Raw genomic sequence first — 19457 nt, forward strand, 5'->3', positions numbered from 1 at the left:
CCATATGAAAAGCCTGTAAAGTGTTAAGCAGAAAGTCAAAGTTACCTGTTGATTTTGGTACGCTGTGACAGTAGTGAAAACTGTCTCTGGAAAGGAGAAGGCTTTCACCCCTTCTCCTGAAGGGACAGGCTTGACGGGTGACAGATCGTCTCCACAGTCTTTTCGGATGACGTGGACACGAGGCTGATATTTATGCATAGAGTGTAGGATAATCTATGTGGTCATTAAAGAAAAAAGATAACATTTATTAGAAAGGACACCCTGCTGTTTCAGGACTAATAGCTTTTTGGAACAGGTTATGGTATGTGTTTACCATGCCACTTACTGGAAATCAGATGTTTTCTTTAACCTCTGAAGGTTCTTATTACAGTAGTCTAATCCCTGTGCATTCATGTTATTGCCAACTCTAAGCATTTAAAAATTACGACTCAAGAGGTCCAAATTCAGAGACTGGCTCAATTGAGACTGGTTCAAAAGGAAAAAAAAAATAAAATCAGGAGTGAAGTCCTGATCCCACTGGAATTAGTAAAATTTTGTCACTGTTTTCCACTGGAGCCTGGATTTGATTTAACAGGATTAACAGCAGCAACATTTGCTTTATGTTTTTGGAACCTTCAGGATGTGCTTGAAGCATTTCTTTTTTTCTTGATATACCAAAGAGATATCCTGGAAATGTCTCCTGTTTTGAACACAAGCTGAGACTCTCACACTCTGAAGACACAGAAACTTGGAGCGAAATAATACTTAAATCCAAAACTCTAAAGTGTTAATAACCCTAGATTTATAATACAGACAATGAGTATCAATACACAAACTCTTTTGGGCATATATAAACTCAGTTAAGAATAAACTATAAATGAGAAGCATATGAACTCACAGTGTATAAAATTATACACAAAAATACCTCTTAGTGTTGCTCTGAAATTTTAGATAAGATTTAAAATAACAGAACATTTCTTCTGTTTTACTCCAGCTAACCACAACTAAAATAGAAGACTTCAAGGAAAAATAATAATTGGAAGCTCAACTATTATTGTTGGAAGGCCTGAGAAATTAGTAACCTGATAAATAAATAGTTTATGGCTACTGGCCTGTGGAACCACTAATCAACATTCAGGAGAAGCTTTTTAATTTCCTGCTCCTTGAGTAGCCTCAGAATGTGCATATACTCAGGCACTCGACAGAGCCCCTATGCCAGACACTGTGGAAGTTCATTCATCCAAATGACATAGAGGACATTACATTCATTTGAATAAACTAGAGTTTGGCTAGTTTAATACAGCTGGTCCTGGTCAGGTGACATGACCCCAGTATGGGTAAGCCAAGTTCCTGTATAATCACAGGGTTTATTAGCCTGTAAGTAAGGTTTTGACAATGACATCACAGGCTCCAATTAATTTGCTCAGGGAGTGCCCTACGGATGTTCTCATACGAAGCCTTTTCCCAGTTTCCCAGTTTCTGAAATCTTGCACAGAGCAAGATTTTTATCATGCAAATGTGTATTCCCTTTTACAACACTCCTTTCAGTTCTCTGCTGGCAAAGATCTACAAAATGAAAACACAGAGAGGACAGCACATTCCTGACACTGTTTTCCTGTGAACACCCAGTGATACCAGGGGTATACTGGTACAACAGGAGGAAAAGTGATCAAGGAAAATTCTGTTCCACTGTTCAAACTCACCTCTGTTCTGTGACTTTCCATTTGCCTGGCTGCTACTGAGTGTGCCATGTTCTGCTCCCGGACGGATTATGTCACCCCATCAGCTTTGTGGTGCAAACTACCACTTGCCTACACAGCAGACTTAACTGTACACAGTGATAACCCAAGCAGCTATAAACAACTCTGCTCATGTATCAGAACAAGTGAAGTCACAGCAGCACAGACATGAACGCCTCCCAGTCCTTATCTGGGTGGCTATTACAGCTAAACTGATCCTTTTCATCTCCTAAGAGCAACCTGGTTTAGCTCTGTGCTACACTGAAATTTCCTGCACTGACACACCACTAGATGATTAGCAGATCCATAGCAAGAGCTTTTGCTTCTTGATGTTGTACCACGTCTTGTACAATAATACCTTTGTTAACTATCGGGACTCTGAATTCTAAATAGAGCCCTAGTGAATTAAAGAGCAATACTATGAAGATAGGACATAAAACAAGAGGGAGATGCAACACCCTCTCCCAAAACTGTTTCGTTCTATTACTCTAAGCATCACCTAAAGCTATGTGAAGAAAAAGCTAAGGAGATCATGGCTTTTCATTCTGTAGTGCTTGCCCATTTCACAGCACAAATGGGATTAACAGTTTATTTGCAGAAGCAGCGATTTTCCCCTTTTACCCTTAGAAGCAAACAAAAGAAAACCCCCAACAAGTCCCACCAAACACTAACTGGAATTAGCTTCAACTCACAGTTGAAAAGCCTGCCTCTCTCTACAAATCCCTAACAGGAAAAGACCAAAACATTTGTTGGGGAATAAACCTCTCCTGCCAAAGGTAAAATTACACTTTGACCACAGCATCATTACTCAATGGAAGGCACAAGTAGGCAGCAGAGCAAGGCAACAGCCTGGCAGAGCAAAGGCAGCCAAAATACCTGCAGACACACAAAGGTGAGATCACTTTCAATACACAGCTTTTCAGAGATGCTGCTGTGATGAAACCTCAGAGCTCACCCTGAGCTTGGGCACTGCTGCAGCACTACCATCACAGCCAGAACAAGCAAAAGCCCAGTACTCTTTCATGGGGGAGATGCCAATCCCACAGCAGCTCACGGACCACCCAGTTACCTCCCCACCACCAGTCTGATCTTCACCTCAATGCTGGTTTTGCCCAAAATCCTTCTTTACTCTCCCTGCAAAGCCCATGCATTCCTGCTTTCTGCAGTTAGGGGAGTGTGTAGGGCTAAGAAGCACAGATTCCCTCTTCATAAAAGACAAAAACTGCAAGTGCAAATGCTGATGTTTCCCAGCTTTTCATTGTGACAAAAACATAACTACCCATTGACTGTAAGCAAAGCTTGCTACTTGGAGCCAAGTCTGGGCAGAGTAACAGTCCGCCTCTTCTTCCAGCCTCACCCCACTTTCAAATGGGAAAAAAAAAAAAACAACCCATACCCAACCACCGAGGAACAATTAACAGGCTAACAGCCTCATTTTCACTAAAAGTTAAAAGATGTTCTATTGCATCAAAAAATACTCAGTTGGAAAGCATGGAAAAGAGCACCAAAAATATTGATTTTTCCTCTCTGCTGAAATTCAGATTAAAAACTGCATTGAAACAGAAGAATCAGCCAGCTCTAACCAGTCGGAGGGAAAGACAGCTTTTATAATGCAGCACTTACGCCACAGATGAGAGGGGAATGAGAGGCATTCACAAAAAGTGACCACACGATTCACTACTCAGTGTCAACTGCAAAATGCAGGTTTACTTTTCCTCACCATCACAACTCAGATGAAAGACACAAATGCTACAGTATGTCTTAATGCCTTCATAAGCACACAATCTTTCCAAAGCAGTGAATTCACCCTGAGACTCCTTTTTGAGATCAAACGCACACAAGGAAAACATATCCTTACAAAATTTGCTTGATCTCCTCAGCCTGCAAGTGGAACCCATGTATCAGAGAGTGTCCTACGTGCAGATGTACTTCAAAATCTCTCTGCAGAACAGCTCTCTAAAATTACATCGTCACAAACTCCCACTCAAAATACTGATGAAAATAGCAGCAGGCAGCAAGGAGCCCAGAAAACATTCAAGCAGCGAAAAAAGTCGTCTTGGAGATGACTGATCTCCTTTCACCAGAAGCTAATCCCAGGGCAATGCAACGCAAGGGGAGCTGGCTTCCATGAACTACTATCACAGTATAAACACTGCACAGAAATACTACCTTAATGTCTATTTACAAATACTGTCCCCATTCCCATGAACATGGGTCACTTCTCTCACCAATTCTGAAAGTTAGTACTCAGGAACAGAATCATAGAATAGGTAAAAGGGCTCTCGTGGAGCTCTCTGTGAGCTCCTTACCTCAGTGCTTGCAAGATCAAAACCTAGCCCTAGGATTTTAACACAAAAATTCTGCAAAACCTATCACATCTGAGGAGCACAGGAAGAATACAGGAACAATTTCAATACGGATTAAAGCCCCAGAACCAGACAGCACAGAAAGCACACCCCAAGAACAACAGCTAAAGCCCTACTGGAGGAGTGATGGCAAAGTGCAGAGACCCCACTGAGGTTTCTCTGAGCCGCTCTGCCTAAGCGGAAGAAGATGACAAAACCAACTTCCTAATAACCTAAAATACACTCCATCACCCATACAGGGTGGGAGAGTCAGAATACTTGATGCAAAAGCTAATATTCAAGGTACAGCCTTGACCCCTTGCTCTTCTAATCCCTCATCCCTTCCCTGATACCCTCTCGACAAAAATGATTCCTTCCTGCTTATGAGAAACAATTGCATTTTTTTATATTCATCGCAAAATATGATTATTCATTTTCCATTATTGCTAGAGGCATTCAGAGGCTACATAGCTCTTTCAATACAGCATTCCACACTACCATAGCTTTAAAAGAAAAAATGTACCCATTGGAAGAGACACTTTTCTGCTTTCTGCTTTTGCCTTTTCTGGTAATTTTGAATGACATGTTTGCAATTTCCAAGATCTGAGAAATATGAAATTATTTTACAGTCCTCCTTCTTTTGTCCTTTTATTTTAATACTTAAAATTTCCATTCTGGGGAAGAGGGGCACTGCTGTAGCTCTGAATCAGTTCAATGTGTCTCAAATCACTGGACTAGGGCTTAGCATCACTAGTTTCCAAATAGAAACACTTAACTAAAGACCAGAAAATTTATATCCCCCCACATCATAAATAATGGTGTGCTGTGTACACTACACAGGTTTCAGTTCAGAATGAAAACAAAGCTAAGATCTGGGATGGAAAAAAACACAGTAATACCATTCTCTACATAGCTGAGATTTTATCACAGAGCAGTTTGGGACTGCAAGTGCATGGGTGGACCGCGGTAGCCACATATCGTCCCTCTGCAATGAATACAAAAACCAGCTGGCCTGGTCTATGTTGGAAAAGTGACATTTTACCCATTTGCATCTGCTTCACTTTTTAAAGCCCTTACAATAGACTCAGGACTCGGAGAAAGCAACTCCCACCCAAGAAGAGTCACAAATAAATGAATTCTGGAGAAACTAAAGAGAACTACGTGTGCTAACCTTAAGCTGAACAGATGCTGCCAAGTAAGACTCCGTAACTGTAATTCTGGAAAGAAATAGTATAAAATGTCTTTCTTACAAGCCTAAAAAAAAGCAAACTTAAGGTATGTGAATACCCCCACATGGTTTTTTTTAAGGAAGAGCACAATAAAACTGTGAACAGTATTACACAAAAGAGAGACTCCTTATCCCCATTATCTCATTCACTAGCTCAGTACAGCCAGTCTCCTCTGTTCCTGCTGCTGCAACTTAAAAGTTGTAGCTCCTGCACAATTTGACCGGAGTTTCATGTTAATATCCCTTGCAAACAGAAAAGGAGGGGGGAAAAAAATATCTCAAACTTGGACTACATATGGACAAAATACATGGCTTAATGTCACAGAGTTACAACTACACTGAAAAATGGATGTTGTATCTCTGTACTCTGTGCCAGGTACGTTTTCTTTCACTCCCTTCCACAAAGGGGAAAGTATCCTGGTTAAATGGGGCTATGCTAAGGACAATGGAATCCACATCCTGTCTCAAAACTTGCCTCCAACATCTTAAAACTCTACCACTTGGAATTTGTTTCTCCTTCTGAAAGGAGGCAAACGTTTGCCCTTTCTTACAGGATTTTGCAAAATTAAAGACTTCAGTCTGACTAAAAACAATTCTCATTTTTTAATTATTTCCTAAGGTGTTGAGTAAAACTATTCTGGCGATTGCTGGAAAGATACTGGCTTAACATCTGTCATGTTTCAACAGTTTTGAACAGAAAAGGAAATATTAACATAACACATTTTGTCACATTAGATAATGTCATAACTAAACAATTTAGAACTTGCAAACAGAACACTCATACTGCATACATCTTCGCCAGTTTTTTCCAAAGTAATGAGCCTCAGCTGTGAGAGGGTCTTGCTTCATAAGGTATGTAATAAATCATTATCAGAGCGAACCCAGCTCCCATGTTGTTCGTTTTTGACTGCAATTATTAACACCTCATGGGATTTCACACAAATGTTTAGGTTAAGAAAATAGTTAAGTGTATTTTTATTCACGTGAAGTTATTACATACTATTAATGTTTCTTCTAGCCACTTGTGAATTTAAGCGTCCTTTTTGATCGAAGCAGAAGTTGCAAGTAACACGCTCGGTGGGAAAACATGAGAGCAATTCTGCCCCTTCCTATTAGGCAATTTACCCTTGTAAACTCTTACTTTGCAGAAAGAGTTCTGTTTCTGAGGGGGGAGTAAAACAGCAGGCTCTAATAAGCAGTTAATTATCAGAGAAGAAAGTAAGCAGATTTTAGATCTGGATGGTAAAGTTCCAAAACAGCTTTGAAAAAGTCAAGCTTATTTCTGGCACCCTGTAGCTGTATTTCAGAGTTAGGGCTGAGCAACACGCCTACATATAATACTGCAGAAGAGAAAGTACTCACATGCCCTTGATCATCCAGCTCGTTATTGGTAAGCTTCAGTTTGTCAAAGCTGATCACTTGTCTCATCCAGGTCTCCCCAGAGGCAGGTGAATCAGGGTGAATATAAACACGAGGGGGTACCGGGGAGTCAGCATTACCAGCCACCATCCACTTGGAGCTATGATAAACATACCTATAAAAAGAAAACAAATACCTGTAACCCCAAATCTCAAAATAATTTAGCAGACCTATTCCGTATTAATAACTTAGGGCCTATTCATACAGCAAGAACCCAGCAATTAATAAAACATGAAAGGACAGTAAGTTTTGGGGATTTTTTTAGTTTCAAGACATAGTTCTGGTATCTGCAAAAGTAAGGCTAAAACCCATGCTCTGATCTGACCTTAGCTTTCTTAGTCAGTAACAGTCTTAACACTATGATCCACACTGAGCTCTAAGCTGGTGTCAGTTCACTTATTGCTACAGCTGTGCTCTGAATAGGCATCAGCAAACAGCAAAGAATCCGGTCCTTCATTTATCAACTAAGAGTAGTAATTCCATTTTTGGGAGATTTAACATGTTGAGTCTAATAGAAGAGTCTATAAATAAAGCTATTGAAGCAAAATAATATTATGATTGAAAAAATAATGAAACTATGTCAAACTATGCTCTTACTGTTTCTGCAAGACCATATTAATTGTCTCAAATAGTACTGCAGAAAGGCTTAAAAATGAAAAAACACAGCCTGTATTTCATTTGCTAGGCCAATGCTGACAAACTCATTTTCTAATAAAAATAGTGCCTGCTTCGGTAGAAAACTTATTTTGAAGGCAGATACTTAACAGGGCAATTTAAAAAGCACTAATTGAAAACTTCAAGGTATTTTTTTCAAGTACAGTAAAATTTCAGTACTTCAGCTATACCTTTTAATAAAAAACAAGACTGACTTTATCAGATCATATGTTCATATAATTCAGTTCCTTATTAGAAAAAGACTAACAACATCATTGGACATGAAAACAAAATGATCCAATACATGCATCACTCTGTACAATTTATATTGACCTGTGAAACTAAGATGTGGAATGGTGGTGAAATTCTCTCCTGGAGACAAATTCACAATCCAAGGTCACACAGTCAACTGATGTAATATTTTTCATTTATTTTATATTTCTGGGTCTATACAAAATACATGCATTCCCTACAAAAGTAAATAATGTCATAGAATACACATAAAATATTTTGAGGTTTAGCCCAACAGCTTAAGCTCCACAATTTAAGCTTCCAAATATTTACAGGTTCCGATTTTGCTCGAAATCTACATGTAATTTTCTTCATTTCCACGCAGTTTTGCTACCCATTATGACAGCTGAAGACCAGGCTCCATGTGACTGCTGTTGTACCTTTCAACTTTAAAGATCTGCAAGTCAGTCTGTGAAGCCACATCAACAGCTGAAGTTACAAAGCTGAAGTTACATTCAGCAGTAAAAAAACCAAAAAATTTTTTAAAAAACAACAGATTGTGCAGCAAAAAGTGAAAATTGGCAACAAGTAAAACACATAAAGCATTACTATTTAGTGGGAAGATTAAAGCTGTGGAACTAATAATGATCAGAGAACTTTAAGTTTGCCACTGAAAAATTACTGCCCTTCATGCAGCTAGTGTTCAGTTACTTCAGTTACCTGGGCACCACGTATCCTACTAAGCAGACAGTGCCGCTCAGCATGACTGTATTTTAAATCTAGTGAGGTTTAAAAAGCTCATATGCAGTATACCTGGTTTTAATTTTTAATGTTAACATTTTTATTCAATTTGGAATAACTATGTTGCTTTTTCTGAGAATTAAGGAATTGCTGGTACCTTCTAGGAATTACGTTTAGATTACTAAGGAAACACACATGTACAGCACAAAGCTACAGAAGGGCTCTCGTTATAGCTGCACTGCACTGTTCTAAAGGAAAAAGTGTTTTTGTCCACAGTGCAGTCAGAGTGCCTCCTTTAACAGTATGTACCAGACATTCTCAGCACTGGTATCTGCACCTTGCCGAAAGCCAGAACATCTAAAATGGTCCTAAGAAATGTCTCATATACCACACAAGAAAAGGACAAAATTGTGGTCAATGAGGTAAGGGTACACAAAAACCATCAAGCAGTGTTCGCTTAGGAAAGAAGGCAGCATTCCTGCAGAGCTAACCTTTAAGTCTTAGGCTGATATATTCCTCGTTCTGCAGTTAAATCCACAGCGGTTTTCCCTACATTATACTAAGTACAGGGTTGAAACAAACAAACCAGCAATTCGTGAGGACCTCATTCTGCCTCCACTGAACTACTTGGCCAGGCTCCTCCTGGCTCCTATGGAGCATGGGACCGCATCCTCAATGCAAGACCTACCAAAAATCCACAACTCATAGTAATAACTACTGCGGGCCCAATCCTGCAAACACTTCTACAGGTCCAGTGGCTGCAGCAGAATTGAAATATGATTGCCCTCGAAACAGTGAGAGTTTCTGCACATAATTCCTGCTCTTAAATGTTTGAAGAACAAATACCTTTGCTCCTCACATTATCCTCCAGATAATAATGCCATTAATTCTTTAAAACACAGTAATTAGAAGCATCTCCCTTTGTGATTCTAAGCAACCAAAATATATGAGTGATAACCAGCTTTAAATTAAATTACATAACCAATTTGAAACATGACCAAGAAAACTTGTATGTCATTAAATCAGACATAATTCCTATTAACGTTACTAATGCTGTTTAGCATTAGATAAATGTATGTTTTCATATTTATTTGTTAACTAGAAATAAGTCCCACTGGTATGATGAGGAATAAAAAATGAAAACATTTCCTGACCGCACCATAACTGTACTCTCTGAAAGCCAAAACCTGAGCATCTGCCCATAGTACACACACAGCAACAGTCAAGCATGTAAAGAGCTGTAAGAGAAATTTTAGTTGGTTTCGCATACTTTGTACAATTTTATTTTTTATTTTAATGCCCTGGGATGAAAATAAGAATCTGAAGGGGAATTAAACATGACTTTTGCTAATTTATATAGTGTTAATGCTGTCTTCCAACAGCCAAGCTCCCTATGGCTTGCATCGTATGGGTTTTGCCTTAAACTCACCGTACCTGTATCTTTTGTTATCCACTGGCACAATATCCATAGCAATGTAATATTGCTGATGTGGGTCTAAACCTGAGATCTTCACTCTCATTGCGGGAAACATCCGCCTGAACATGGAAAGAGAGAGGTCATTTTTAATATGAAACAGACACGGGACTGGTTGTTTAGGAAAAGTAACCGCTTGGTGGGATTTTTCTCGTTCTTCCTTTTAGCCTACAGAGTCCTTTTGGACGATTATAGTTACATGGCCATGAAATGGCCCATTCGATATGTCAAAACAGATTTCTAAAGTGCATTTACTCGAACAATGCTTCGTATGTTTTGGGATACGCTTTGGGAGTACAGCTATTACCACATCATTTCAACTTTATTGTTAGACAGTAAATCACTTGGGTTTGAGACTTGAGTTTAGCAGTATGCTCATTTAAAGCCCGTTTGAGATATTGCTTAAAAATCTATTTCTGGAGATGTGCAAACACCATCTCCACCCAGACAAACCAACAGTTACAGAAATGCAAACAACCACTGAATTTTCAAGGGGCAGCAGCAAGAGGTGTTATCATTTCTAGAGCAGCAAACGAGAAAGCCAAACCCACGGTGATATGATTCTAGCCTCGCAAGGATGCAGTTATAAAAGGCAGCGTGCCATGCTGCAACCCAACAATATGGTCTTTATTGAGACAGGACTTCCTGTCTGCAACTTACTAAAGGTGAAGTGCAAGAGCTACTCTGTCTTTGAAAGGTATAGTAAAACTTCTTTATTGAAAGCAGAAACGAATCTACGGGGTAATTTCTTAAAAGAAAAGGAAAGAAAAAAACAACAACAAACGTTCAAGGTTTATATTTTCTGCAGGGAAAACGGAGGAATTAACTGATGCAGTGGGCTCGACATCAAAATGGGCTTCTTAGCTGACGTTCGGCATGGCTTTTTTCAGGAAAGTAAATTCCTGAAGCCAAAAAAAAAAAATAATCCAAGAAATGTCCTAGTTATTAGCTAACTGCAAGCTAATGAAAGGTATTTCTCTGTATTTTATAAATCTTGAAAACCATTCCAGTTTATTATTTGCTGCTGCTCTAAAAAAAAAATAAAAATAAAAAGAATGTACATATAAATTAAAAGTCGTTACTGGGAAGAAAAACCCCATATCCGTGATTTCTAAACAAAGGGGAGGGGGGGGGGGCAAAGCCGGCTGCGGGTGACTAGTTCTCGCTGTTATTTCAGTGCACCTGTAAGATAAAACAGAAATTCCCCGACTGGACTCTCATAAGACAAATGTTGCTTTGTGCTATTTAAGACTGCGTTTCAATCATTAATAAAGCCTCTCTGAGAATGCAGAGAGTAGCATATGGATTCAATAAAATATGTTTTTGTAATTTCTAATAAGTTCAGATACTTTTATGCTGCCCAGGTTTTTACCATGTGTATCCATTGGGAAGGGGAAAAGTTCCCCCTCAGGAGGACGCCGCGCTCCCAGAGCTCGCCCTAAACGAACATGAAACCAGGAACGCCGAATGCCCCCGGTGCCCGTTTAACATTACCACCTCCTAAATCTGGACGGTGCCCCCGGTTTCTGCCCGCTTCCATGTGCCCGCCCGCCCCGGGAGAGCCCCGGCGGGTGCCCGTTACCTTCCCGCCTTGGTGATGATCATCTCGGTGCCGATCTCGTGGAAGCGCTTCCAGAGCTCGGCGCCCTGCAGGTCCACCCGCGGCGCCTGCGGTGCGGCCAGCGGCGATCCGGGCCTCGAGCCCTTCGGGGAGCCGCCGGGGGAGGCGGGAGGCGAGGCCCCCGGGAAGCCCTCCTCGCAGCCGCCTGCGGAGACAGCGGAGGAAGCGAGAGAGGCAGGGGCAGCGCGGCCCTCCCCACCGGGGGGCTTCCTCAACACCAGCTGTACCCCGCCGACCCGCCACCGCTCCCGGGCAACGGGCTGCGCCGGCCCCGAGCCTGGGCCGCGGCCTTGCGAAGCGGGACTGGGGGCTACCCAAGCTCAGGGCGGCCGCGCCGGGCCAGCCGGGCGGCGAGAGGGACTCCCCGAGGCGGGAGCACAACGTCAAGCAGACCCCAGCTCTCCGCCGGGCAGTGCCGGGCACACCGCCGTCCCGGTCCGTGCCGAAAGCGGCGGCGGCGGGTCGATGGTGTGAGGCCGGCATCGCATTTCGTTGGGGCGCGATTAGTGTGACCGCCGGCGGCCGCGGCCTTCTGCCCCGCCGCTGGAGATGCACCCCCGCCCGTGTGCAGTAAATTACGGACTCACATATACATACATGCACTATACATATATATACACACATAGTTGTACGACGTATACATATATGCATTGTAGAAGCGCTTCTCCCCTTCCTCGGCACCAAGCCCCAGCTGTTGCTCCACCGCGCTGCGGCACAGACCACCCGCCGGCACCCGCCAGCTCCCCCCCCCGGGGCCCCGGGATGCGCCAGCAGTTCAACCGGCAGCGCCGGTGGTGGGAAGGGGGGTGCCCACGCCGTGTGCAGGATAAAGAGAATAGCGGGGAAGCCGGCGTTGAGCCGAGGGAACGGGCCTCCCGCCCGGCAGCCGGACAGGAGGCGGCCGCGGCGGCGGGGAACGGGGTGGCACTCACCGGCGGGGGCGCGGACGGAGCAGCCCAGATCCATGTCGCCGCAGGTCCTGCTGCCGGCAGCAGCCGGGGAGTTCTTGGCGCAGCAGCCGCTGCCCCCTTCGTCCTCCGCCGCCTCGTCCTCGGCGCCCAGCTTCCTCCGCTTCGGCTGCCGCGGCGGCGGTGGTGGTGGCGGCGGCTGCTGCTGCTGCTGCTTCTCGGCCCCGATGAGCGCCTCCACGGAGAAGGCGTGAGCCTTGAGGCTCATGGTGGTGCCGGGCGAGGACCGCCGCTTGTCGGCCATGCCCGCCCCCCTACAGCCCGCGCATCCAGGCGCGCAGCGGTCGCCGGCACCCGCACCCGGCCGCTCGCCCGTCCTCCCGACCGCGCCGGCAAGGGGCTGGGGCTTTTCCTCGCCTTTCTTTTTAAATCCGAGTTATCAGCCAAGTTGTTGTTTTGTTTTGCTTTTTTTTTTTTTTTTGGGGGGGGGGAGAGGTGGGAGAGTCGATTTGGGTTGGGTTTTTTTAGAGGAAAAAAAATCTACTCCTTTCTGCAGATGCGCTCCTTCTCTCCCCCTCCTCCTCCTCCGCGTTCTGCCCCTTCTGATGGGCCAGGCAGGACTGACATGGGTAACAAACGCTCTGCGGACACAAATTAGGGCTTGTAATTGAAATTTGTTGCCTTGATCTGTCAGCACTTCCAGGCAGGAGACCGGTGGGAAGAACTCGCTCATTAGTGTCACTGCGGCGGCGGGGGCCGGGCGGAGCCGCGGGGCGGGGGCTGACGCGGCCCCGCCGCCCGCAGCCCAATCAGCGCCGCCCCGGCCCCGGCGCTCCGGCCCCGGCCCCGCCACCCTACCCGGAGGCCCCCTCCGCTGTTCACGGGCGATCGGGAAGAGGGGGGAGCTCCGCTGTCCCGCGCCAGCCCCGGTCCGAAACGGCCCCGCGCCCCCCGGCAGATGCGCCCCGCAATAAATGTTAATGGGGACACCCCACCTCCCTCGGGGACCGGGCTGGCCGGGAGCCCCAGATCCCTCCAGAACGCAGAGGGAACGGGAAGTCCTCCTGGGGCGCTGCGTTTCAGTCGGGGAAACCGTTCTGACTTTTAAACAAAATGACGTTATGCCCTTCCTTGCTGTTAGGGATCAGTAATTATCAGTTGTGTTTAGCTGTTGCACTCGGAGATTCGTCGTGTTGTCGTTATTCAAGCACCGGCTGCGGAGGGGGTTCAGCCACGCTCATAGCTCCCTCCAAACCCAGCCAATTAGGCGCTGAAGCGGCAATAAAAACAGAATTAAACCGAACCTTGTCTGAACATCGATGCATCCACCCGCAGCAACTTTAATAATAACCATATTCAGGTGCATAGAATAGTTACTGGGAAAATCCTTTCGTATCTTTCCAGTGAATAAAACTATTAAAGAGCTGGAGCCAGATATTCTTTTCTTTGCATGCCCAGAGAAATTAAAAAGCTATTGAGATTTTTGTTGTGTTTTCTTCTTTTTTCATTTTTCTTTTGTTGCATTATATACTTCCCCCTCAACCCACTCCCCTTTTTTTTTTTCGCAGAACTAAATGGGGTGACATGCTCTGGTGAAGGAAACAATAGAAATCCTCCTTCTGCAAAAAAAGTCATGAGGCAATTTTCACGGTTTCGGGAAATGGGATCTCTTCTCTGTTTAGGGTAACAGACATGAGAGAAATTGGTGGTGTGCTCCGTCTGTGTTACAGCTTCGGAGGTCCCTGTCTAGTGGCACAGCTGAGATTTCTGATCGTAATCTGAAGAGGAAATAGCTGCCATTTAGGAAACGTAACGGTTTCCACTGGCGCAATTTACCTATCTCTAAAATGCAAATATATCCTATTTTCAATAGCTGCTTCGTCAGAGAGCCTGAGAAAGGGACTGATTAATAAATACACCCTAGAGGTAAATTATTGCTGCAGATAAGGTTATCGGGGTTAAAACTTAGATGTGGTTTCCAGGCGTAATATATAGGTATGTCACAAAGAGATAACTGATGGAAGAGGAGAGAAACACCCCCCCCCCCAAAAAAAAAAAAGAAAATAGAAAGAAAAAAAATTAAAAAAAAAAAAAAAGCGCACCCTCCGGAGGAGCACTAACTCTCTCCACATTGGAAGAGATGGCAATTTGTCTGAGAAAAATTCGTCACTACGAAAATCTTCCCCTGCAGTGGCTGTCGTTCTGAATCGATAGGAGAGCAGAAAATGCCTGATGCCTGTCACCGACGAACACTGCTGTGGAGCCAGTTTATCTTTACATTAAATCTGGGACATATTAACTGTTCCGTGGTCTGAAGTCTGTCTGCCCTGCCTGTTCCAGCCGTGATTGAACCTGAAGGAAATCAGATGTGCGCGAGTGATCGAAACGTGCTAAGCTAGAGGATCGTGCAGGAGTTTAAACGCCGCCGCGGTGGGGATGAGATCGATAGGGAGAGGAAGAGAGGAAGGAAGGAAGGAAGGAAATGGATGGTATCTGTCCGAGGGCGCTCCGGCAGCCTCGCCGCCCTCCCATCTCCGACGGCAACTTCCGCGGCCGCGCTCCCGCCGCCCTCGGCCGCCGGGCCACCCGCGCCACCGCCACCGGTGCGACGGCTCCGGCGGTGCCCGCGGGAGCAGGTACCGACCCCCGCCATGTCGGCCCGGGGGGGCGCGGAGGAACGCGGGGGGAGGCGGAGGAGGGGGCGCTCCACTGACGCCGCGGGGGGCGCGGGAGCTCTAGGCCGAGGCTGCGCTGCCGGCGGAGCGGGATCGGCCCCGGGCGGCTGCCTGGACCAGTCGGGGAGGGCGACCTGCTCCCCGCAGCCGCCGGGCCCTCTGCGGGGCAGCACAGCTTGCCGCTCCAGTGGTGACGGGGCCGGAGCGTCGGGGTCCCGGAGAAGCCTCTGGGCACAGGGCTGCCCGTCCTGCCCAGTTTTTATCCCTTTCCCTCCTCCTACAGCCGACCGCAGCTCTTTCCCGCGGAGGAGACGCTGACCCCTTGCTCCGCACCGCTCCGCGGGGTGCGCAGCAGGTCCGTCCTACGGATGGACAAATGGCCCGGATGATTTCTGCTGCTGGAGGGTGGGTGCTTGTTGTTGTTGTTGAATTATTCCCCCCTTGCCAGATTTCTGTAGGTTGATATGTGGCATGTTGTTTTCATTTCTTGACTTTTTGAAACAACTGCGTGGATTTAAATTTATCGAACAACCTGTGATCCATATGTCTGTCCGATTAATTTTTTATGGGATGATGAAAGAGAGAAGAATCTCTATATATAGTGATCTGCTAATGGAATAATATATATATCCGAAACACCTTTCTGGAGTTACTTGTATTTCCGGACTTTAAAATGCAGTCTGGGTTTTTAGGCAGTTGAGCAAGGCACATATTTAGACTTCCTCGGGGTAAAAAAAAAACAAACAATGTTTAAACCGTTTTCCACCAGAAAGACATTTTCCTGCGCTCCCGTCGCAAATCTCGAGTGACAATTATGGCATGGTTATGGCCGTGCTTCTCATTCACAGTATGATTTCTGATAATCTTTTTCAATATTAGAGCCGGGTACCATCAGAGAGTAAAATATCCACAGCGTCCTTTTCAAAGACACGGTTTTCTGTAACTTCCCAGCAGGGAACCCTAGAAGCTGTCAGTAGGGAAAACATATTTATATCATTATCCGCTTCACCCCCCTCAACCCTCACAGTGAGCCTGATCGCTTCACCCTAAGGATGCGTGGGGTGCACAAGAAGGCAGCAGGTAGCTGACGGAGACTAGTCAATGATATATTATCAACGGGAGCAAAATTACAGATGCCGGTGAACAAACCGCATGTAAACCCTGTTTCTGTGCATCCCGAGTGCACCTACGCCGCTGCCTCTCTTCCTTGCTCTCTGTGGTTGCGGCTGAGCGGGAGGACCGAGGGTGCTGGCAGTAACTTGGTACTTCCAACTATCCTATAGCAGGGTGCACAGCAAGCCTGGAGCGACTCTCCCCGAGACACAGATCACATTCAAAACATGCTCGAGAGAAGGTTAAGCGTGGCTTAAATTTAAAAGAAGCAGGGAAGCCTCTCTCAGCCCCCATGGCCACGGCAGGGTATTACAGCCCGCCTGTCCCGCTCTGCTGGGGCTCCTCCAGCCAGGCTTCTCTCGCCGATTCCAGGCGGGCTTCAGCCTGGTGGAGGAAGTGGCATCAGGCAGGAACAGCTCTCCAGAGCCGCGGCGGGGATCTCCTGCGTTTTCCCACGAAAGGGCCGGTTCTTGCCCGTGTGTTTCGCCCTCCGCAGGCGCGTAACGAACGCAACTCACAGAGAGGGACGCAGGCGGCCCCGGCTCACCCCGCTCCTGGCCCAGGCCCTCGGAGCCCTAGCGACCCTGGTCTCGGCCCCCGGCACTCATCCCGTGAAACCGCCCGACGAGCTCAGCTCTGTCGCCGGGCTGGGACTGGAGGGAGCGGGGCCGGTTTCCCAGACACCTGAGACTGATTCCCCAGGTTCGAACTCTGCGGGCTGCTCCCAAAAGTAAGGGGCCGGCAGAGCCGACCCGGACTCAGCCTCCAGGATCGGAGTGCGTACAGCATCCTGCTCGGTGCTCCTAGATCAAGACCCGAGAAAACGGAACGGGCCGGGGAAGTGAGGGTAGCCCCTCACCGATCACAGCGCCGTTTGTCGGTGACCAGTTAACCCAGACCGCTGTAGCTATCGCGGGTTTCCCCGAAGCCAAACCCAACCTGCCAGGAGCACGGCCACTGGGGCGCGACGGCGGCCCTCAAACAGCCGCCGTGAATCGAGTTAGTCGATGCGGTGTGCCACGTTTTGATTCCCCTTCAGCAGTCCACAGGGTGACCACGCACCGAGGAGGTAAAGGGGTCGGGGCCTGTCCGACCCGTCCTCCGACGGGGCGCACGATCCGCCGACAACCGCGCATCGCATCATCCCCTGCGCGGCGGCTCCCGACTTTTCCCCGCGCACTGCACAGAGACCCTCGGCCTGGCAGTCTGCGCCGGCCGGTGCCTCCGCAGCCTCAGGTCTCGTTTTAAAACTAGGGAAAAAAACATATTCGCTGCCCGTATACTGCTGCGGAGTATAAATAAGATCAACGTACAGAAATAAATGCGCAGCCAAGCGACCGGCTTTCCAGACGGGTCAAAATGCTGGGGAATCGCATTAAAGAACTGAAAACACAGTTTAAAGGCACCCGTGTGAAAATTATAAGTATACAGGCGACTGCGTTTTATAACGCTTAACTTACTACCTTAATTTGGAAATACGTGGCCACGAGTTAAGACTAATTTTTAAGGAAATCTCCAGACTTTAATGAGATGCTCCCACTTACATTTATTGTTCGTTTCAGACAAACGATTTTTTAAAATAGCCTTTTCATTACTCCGGTCACAAAATAAACGTTTGCAAACACTACATGAGGGTTGAAGAAACCTCTGGCTTTACTTTTTTTATTGCTTTCCTATAAATTTAAGTCGCATTTTCACTATTGTCTCAGGAAAAATATGAAAACAAGTATGGAATCAAATTAACTTAGGTAGCCTTAAATCACTATAGTTTAGGGTAGAGCCACTAATTGGAAATATTTATGTTTGCGAGGCTGGGATTTCAGCAGTAAAAAGATACGGTGTATCCCAGTTTTATCATAACGGGGATCTACGGGAACGTTTATATCATGCCATTGTAAGAAATGATATGTAGTTAAACAGCATTTTTTAAGCAAGGCTTGTGTCTTTTTATGGTAACCCTCGGTCTTTAGTCCGGGCTAGTTCTCATATTACATGAAATGTACTTTAAGAAGTACTACCTGCTCCAGCTGTCCAGGAAAAACTGAATTATGGAACTAGGAAACATATGGCAGTTGCATATTGCACGAGTAAGGTACATATGAAAGTTATAAATTTCTTTTTTAAGTAACCATTGTAAACGCTTTTTTATAGGTTTCACAGTATGTATTACATCTGTAATTTTAATTTTTGCAATATACCTTTTTAAAGATACCTATGCTTTCTGTACTCCAGGGAAGGAAATGCAAAGAGACGTTTATGCGTAAAAAAAAAATAAATCGCTGCGAGCAAAACAAACAAGCAAGCTAAATAAACGGGGAAGCAGAGCTTCCTTGGGATGGAAAGGACACTATGCCACCTATTGGCAAAGCAGTTATTTACAAAGCCAAGGGTACCTAAGCGAGTCTTTTCTGTTCTTTGAACGCTGCGCAGCGAAGCGTCGCCGTCGTAGTTTCGGTATATTACAAACAAATGAATAAGACTTTTCCATGTAGGTTCCAGGAAAAAAAGAAAAAAAAGGAGGGAAAAAGAGAGAAAAGAAGAGAGCAAAGACAGTGAATTTATACCTCACAAATTAGGTCATTAACTCACAGGGGGATTTTGCAGCTAATTGCAAACTCCCTTCTTGGAGCGCGAGTGGGAGAGGTTTAGCTTTTTCGATTGTTTTATTACTGAAACATGTCAGAGAAGGCTTCTTTTATTTTTTCTTTTTTATTTCCTTTTTTTTTTTTCCTTTTTTACTTTTCCCTTTTTTTTTCCTTTTTTTTTTCTTTTTATTTTTCTCTTTTCCCCTAAATGCAGGGTTACTTAAGGACTTCATGGCCACAAAACGGCCCAATAAGCTGCTTTAGAAGCTGACCTTACAGTCTCCGCTTAGCTAAGACTTCCCCTGAACGGTAGGCGAGTTCGACCGCAGGATCTGGCCTCCTCTTTTCCAAAACACCACCGCGACCTGCAAGGCTTTGTTGGGAAGCTGGCAGCTAAGGGAGGGGCGGTGAGGCTGCCCGGGGCAGGGGGTGCTCACCGAAAACCCCCCTCAATCCCCAACTGGCCGCCGCTTGTTCTCAGCGGCAGAAAAGCTTATCCCGTAGAAGAGAGATACTAGTGCTTGTCCTGTTTCAATGGAGAGGAAGGAGAAGATGATATTTCCCCACCAGCTATAAATAAACCGCAATAATGGGACAGATGTGAAGAATCAACTTTTCCTTTTTCAAGCGCAGATCAATTTCTGAACGAAAGTCCCTGCCTCTCCGCCTTGAACTGGCTTTCTTCCTGCATCTCTCACTTGCTAAGGACTTGGCTTTTCCCCTGCCATAATTAGCCCGGTACTGC

The 19457-nt window shown here is 45.6% G+C and overlaps 1 protein-coding gene across 1 annotated transcript; it reads right to left on the reverse strand.

Moving 5' to 3' along the window:
• Window positions 1–45: 45 nt before the first annotated feature.
• On the reverse strand, window positions 46–12840 carry LOC133221096 (T-box transcription factor TBX18-like; the record flags this gene model as incomplete). Its single annotated transcript, XM_061369728.1, has 5 exons — window positions 12364–12840; window positions 11393–11576; window positions 9771–9872; window positions 6654–6825; window positions 46–213 (listed from the first exon to the last, which is right to left on the reverse strand). Coding segments are annotated over exons 1-5 (906 nt in total), but the record flags the coding sequence as incomplete, so codon positions are not given.
• Window positions 12841–19457: the final 6617 nt, after the last annotated feature.

The sequence above is a fragment of the Neopsephotus bourkii genome, unplaced genomic scaffold (genome assembly GCF_033783945.1).
Source record: "Neopsephotus bourkii isolate Nb327-2 ecotype Australia unplaced genomic scaffold, CSIRO-AGI_Nbou_v1 NB_1511, whole genome shotgun sequence".
In the NCBI taxonomy this organism is placed as follows: domain Eukaryota; kingdom Metazoa; phylum Chordata; class Aves; order Psittaciformes; family Psittacidae; genus Neopsephotus; species Neopsephotus bourkii.